General features: G+C 35.8%; 1 protein-coding gene across 1 annotated transcript in view; it reads right to left on the reverse strand.

Moving 5' to 3' along the window:
- The window catches only part of LOC107586913 (ranBP-type and C3HC4-type zinc finger-containing protein 1-like), a 7,912-nt gene extending 3,084 nt beyond the window's left edge, over positions 1-4,828 (reverse strand). Inside the window, exons 1-11 of the mRNA XM_016274466.1 lie at positions 4,637-4,828; positions 3,762-3,814; positions 3,523-3,667; positions 3,329-3,425; positions 3,012-3,210; positions 2,833-2,924; positions 1,533-1,706; positions 642-802; positions 448-559; positions 175-354; positions 1-84 (exon numbers count right to left, since the gene is read on the reverse strand). The exon at positions 1-84 is cut by the window's left edge and continues 7 nt beyond it. Coding sequence (XP_016129952.1) covers positions 1-84; positions 175-354; positions 448-559; positions 642-802; positions 1,533-1,706; positions 2,833-2,924; positions 3,012-3,210; positions 3,329-3,425; positions 3,523-3,667; positions 3,762-3,798 — 1,281 coding nt within the window. The 5' untranslated portion in view covers positions 3,799-3,814; positions 4,637-4,828. The remainder of the gene's footprint in view (positions 85-174; positions 355-447; positions 560-641; positions 803-1,532; positions 1,707-2,832; positions 2,925-3,011; positions 3,211-3,328; positions 3,426-3,522; positions 3,668-3,761; positions 3,815-4,636) is intronic.
- Positions 4,829-5,700: the final 872 nt, after the last annotated feature.

A 5,700-nucleotide genomic window follows, 5' to 3' on the forward strand; every position in this document is an offset into this window, starting at 1 on the left:
GGTCTGCCGGGCTGCGTCGTCATTCTGCGCTCGAATACGGAGGTCGTCCTGGTACTCCTTGCAGTTCATTCCCTTGTGAATAGCCTTGACATGCACATGCACAGTCCTTTAGGTCACCATTACATGCACTTCCAAACTAGACGTGAACTAAACGCAAACAAACTTTGTGTTCACCTTGCAGAGGAGGCAGTTGGTCTCGTTGCAGATGTCACATGTGAATTCGTTCACGTCGTCTTCGAAGATGCACCAGCCGGCGCAGTCGGGCGTCTTACAGTGGTAACTGTTCTCACTGCGGGACTCTGCGATGTTCAGCCTCAGTTCTAGAAACTTCTGGTACTCGTCCTGGGATAGAAGCTGGTGGGAAACAGTAAAGTTTGGTTTGTTATATTACGTGAACAGGTAACCTCAATAATTCAATGTTAAATAATACTGCATTTAAGATCTTACTGATCTGATTTCTCTATCTTGAAGTTTGCAGTTACAGGAATAAGCATCGTCTCTATAAGGACACGCCACTTCTGCATCCGTGCAGTTCAGAACCGTTTCCTTCAGACATTCCCTGTAGGATATACAAAGTTGTATTTCAGTGTGTTTTAGTGGAACTTCCTGTTTATGCTAACTGACAAACAGTCTCACAGCACCTGCAGAAGCTATGCAGGCACTCTCTCAGCATGGCGCCCTCTCCTGGCAGGGTGGTGCAAAAGCAGATGGCACAATCCAGCTCATCCACGTTCCCCACCAGACTGCAGGAATCCGTTTCCAGGAGTTCTTGGAAATTCCTCTCCCGTTCATCCTTAACAGACTACATAAATAAACGGACAGGCCACATGCGTTATATTTCACTTTTTTATGCAGTATTAATAGATGAAAACAGGTAAAGCCACTGTTGTAAAAAAGTTACATGATATATACACAATATGTGTGTATCATTTATACATTTCACAATATCTAATAGGACTCTAAAAATTACATTTATATTTTTTTTATAAAAATTTAACTAATAATTACTAAAACATCTCTAATTACAATTATTTATTATATACCTAATAATATTCATTAATAATTATATAATCATTATTAATTTATCATAGCATTTTATCATATTGGTAGATACAAAGGACTAATTGGGAACCAAAAGATCTAGATTTTTCTTTAAATTCTCAACAGGATCCTTTAAGATCCACATTCCACCAAAAAAAAAAAAAAAAAAGCAATCATTTGGATTTTTTTATTCGTGCATAAAATTAATTAAGGTTTGCTTTAATGATTAAAACATTCATTTTTGTTTACTAGTTCAGTGAACAACAAATTATAAACTTTTTTGCTGCAAAGTACATCCATATGAAGACTCTCTAAATGTTCCCCATTTTCACTTTCCATCACCATTCTTTTTAAACAGTAAAGCTTTGTTGATGCAGACACAATGTTCGGGTATTTCCACCATTTGTTCCACAGAGGTAAACCTGGTGTTTTTGAGTGGTTTTCATCTCACAGTTCATTGTAGTCCAGTATGTTGTGTCCCCTCAGCTAACCTGCTCGTACTGCAGGCTGGCGAGTTCCTCCTGTTGGAGTCTCCTGGTTTCTGCCTCGTCCGGCTGGTATATGTTAGGCACTTTATAGTTGTCAGGTCTCGCTGTGCTGCACATCTCACAACCCGGACGTGTCGCTTTATTCAGAAACGTGCAGTCAGGACATGACCAACCCGACTATAAAACCAAATAAAATTATTAGAATTATGATAGATAGATAGATAGATAGATAGATAGATAGATAGATACATAGAGCAACAGCCAGAATGATAGATAGAGCGTCAGATAAAGCGACAGAATAAAAGATAGAATAAGAGAGCGACCGAATGATAGCACAACAAATAGAGTGATAGAGTGACAGAGTGACGAGACAAGAATAATAGATAAAGTGAAAGATAGAGTGTCAGAACCATAGAAAGTGCAACAGACAGAATAAGGGATGGAGCTACAGATAGAAGGATAGCTAGAGCGACAGAGATATAACCTACAGTAGATAGAGCAACAGATAGAAGAGCTATAGACAGAATGATAGAGCGACAGATAGAATGATAGATAAAGTGACAGATAGAGCACCAGAACCACAGATAGTGGCAGATGAAATGACAAAACAATAGATAGAGATACAGATAGAATGACAGAGCAACGGAGAACGATAAATAAAGCAACGGATGAAAGATAGAATGATGTAGCGGCAGTGAGAATTATAGATAAAGTGACAGATAGAGCGCCAGAAACATAGATAGAGCAACAGATAAAATGACAAAACGATAGATAGAGCTACAAATAGAATGACTGCAACAGAGAACGATAGATAGTGACAGATGAATGAAAAGATGAAAGATAGAGTGATGTATAGAGTCACAGAATGAAAGACTGAACAATAGAGCGACATAGAATGAGAGCTAGAGCTATAAACAGAATGACAGAACGATATAGAACAGCAAATAGAATTGATGGAGCGGCAGAAAGAACGATAGATAAAGTAACAGACAGAGTGCCAGAACCATAGATAGAGCAACAGATAAAACGATAGATAGAGCTACCAATAGAATGACTGCAACAGAGAATGTGACAGATGAAAGAGGAACAATAGAGCATCATATAGAATGACAGCTAGAGCTATAGACAGAACGAGCAACAAATAGAATGATGGAGCGGTAGAAAGAACGATCGATAAAGTGATAGATAGAGCAACAGATAAAATGATGAATAGAATGACAGATATATAGATATAAAGACAAAAAGTACAATACATAGAACAACAGATTGAACGATAGAGCCACAGAATGATAGACAGACAGACCTGAGGTTTGGGAGGTAGAGGAGGGCGACTGGCTCCTCTGGCGATGAGCTCTGGTGGCCGATGAGGTGGCCGATCAATGATCCCGATTATATCTTCATTAAGAAAGAAATGCGTTTCAGTAAACTCCTATTTATTATACAAGCTATTTTTAAAAAGAATCAGAAATATAGGCCAGATACCATCGATCCGTCTGTCCTCTTTCTCTTTTCTCTCTTGTTCCCGGCTCAGATTGGCAGCCTGGGCAGAAAGGATGAAGAGGAAGGCAGAATCGTCGTGGTTTCTGACCCCATAATGATACAAGGTATCCCTGTCCTGGGCGAGACGCTTCGAGATCACCCAACGCTGGAGGGCCGGGTGAAAGCCATAGTCTCGACTGATCTGAAAAACAAATCGCGAAATGACTCAAATGTAAATGAGGGCCCCAGTTAAACTATAATTTTGGGTTTCGGTGTCAAACAAGAATTTTCTTCTCAGGTCCATAACTAACACTATTTACCTTTTCTTTCAGCTCTGAGATTGTCATGTAAACTGGTACCATCACTGTTATTGGGATGTGGGCGTCTGATGCGGCGTCCGCCACTCCTACTCTCAACCTGCGTTCATACAAAGCAAATCAAAACCATCACATATAGTTACAGATCCCCAGCAACAAGTGTTTCTCACCACAGTTAAACCAGTCTAACAGCATACCTGATGCTGTCTTCAGAGTACGCTTCAGGATTTATTTTGACACACACTGGGAGTTTCAGATCCAAAAGTTGATCCAGGTATTTGGTCGCTTCATCTTTGTCTCTAGAGTTGATGGCGTCACTCAGCATTTGAGCTGCGTCCTCCGCTGAGACGGCAAAGATGTGATGTTAACATGTTGCTGTGTTGAAAATGGGTCTTATGATATATATATATATATATTGTATAATACATTTACTCACCTTCTTTTATATTTCCAGAGGCATCTAGGGCAGCCATACTTTAACCTCGAAACCTTAAAAATAAATAAATAAATATTATTTTAAATAGTTGAAAAATGACTAAATATTACAAATGTAATAAATATAACTATTTATTTATTTTATACATTAAAATACATTTTAAATATAAACATTAGTTTTATATTATATATATAAATATATATTATTGTATAAAAATACCATGGTTTGTGTAATTGTTTTAAATGGATACTATATTTAAATAAATATATTCAAATCGTTTCTTCAAATAAATATTACATATCAAATTTATATTATAGTAAATGTCCAAAACTATAGTAAATTATAGTATATACAAAAAAACAAAAAAATACAATACAATAGTTCGAGCAACATTTTTTTTAAATAGTTGATGTATTTAATATATTATAACTAATAATAATCAAATATTTTATCAAATATAATAAATACAAATATTTACAATATTATTATATTATATCTAAATATATATTAACGTATATGTCCAAACCACATAAGCAATACCATGATATTTTAGATATTGAATCCCCATCTAAAAATGTACTGTGGTCCATATTTTTATATACGCAGTGGTACTGAATGGTTACCATACATACTGAATGGCAATTCCAGAAAACTACACTCAGAAATGTTTAAAATATATGCCATCATCACCAAGGTTTTTGTTCATGTAAGCTTAAATAAAAGCATAATAGAAATTACTCAATAAAAATATATAAAAGTGCACTACATATTTTTAGCCTTTATGTAACCGACCAACTTAACCAGCTAAACGAATATTTAACAAGCGCTCGTTCAGCTCAACAGCAGAGACGGTGAAAACATGGAAATAAACTTACCAAACATAGGATAACAGTATTTAATACACTCTTCGTCTTCGTATTTGTATTTTAAACGACAGAGTGTTGATCGAAACACCCGTGCTATTCTCAAAACCAGGGAAGTTTACAGAAATGAAAAGTGAAACTTAGTGTATCAGGAAGTTTCCAGTCAGGAGAGTCTCAACGGAGAATTGCGCAACTTCATAAAACACAGATGCGGAAGACATTCTCGGATGAAGTTCAGTTCACTGTAACATGTATGCTATAAAATACTACCACTACTAATAACAGTTTTAACAAAACAAAACAAAAAACAAGCAGAAAAATACAAAGAATTCAAATGAACTAGAAAATAAAAAATACCAGTAACTAAAAACCAAAGTATTTTAACAAAAAGTTATCAATAAATATGTTAGCTTTCGCTGATTCTGTCTTAAAAATATATATATTGTCCGTCATCACGTTATGAATAATTAATTTCCCTGTTGTTGTTTAATTCGTTCAGTGACTTTTATCGAAGTGTTCTCGCGAGATTTTACAGAAGGAGAGGGCGCATGGCGCTGCGCATGCTGTGAATAAAGGACAAACGCGACCTGTAATTTTGTACGTTTATCTGTTTTCTGACCTCTTAACAGTTAGTTGTTTAATTTAATATTTAAATGCAGCATGTTGTTTTACATAGCGGCTAGAGACTCTTTTACTAGTATAAGTGTTTTTAGAGTTACAGCTGGAATACATGGAGCTTCCATAAATGTGTGAAATACTCTAATTATTCACTATTGTAAAGTAATTGTAAATACCATGTTGCTTTGTCATATATCTTGTTACTGAATCGTTACTATATTCGTATTGAATATGGAACTCAGCTTTTGTATGCACTGACATATCTTGACATATTCTTGTAGTAATCAGCACTGTTAATTGATATGAATTAATGAGTTTTTATCTTTCTTCATTTAAGCATACTCGCAGACCTTTTGAAAAGATTTCAGTGTCAAACTGCAAGTTATGGAGGAACCTTCCAAATTTGAGCGATGTGTGTACAAAAATGCTTCAGTTTACCATTATATGAAGATATCTCT

Source organism: Sinocyclocheilus grahami, unplaced genomic scaffold, assembly GCF_001515645.1.
Source record: "Sinocyclocheilus grahami isolate Dianchi unplaced genomic scaffold, SAMN03320097.WGS_v1.1 scaffold87.1, whole genome shotgun sequence".
In the NCBI taxonomy this organism is placed as follows: Eukaryota; Metazoa; Chordata; class Actinopteri; order Cypriniformes; family Cyprinidae; genus Sinocyclocheilus; species Sinocyclocheilus grahami.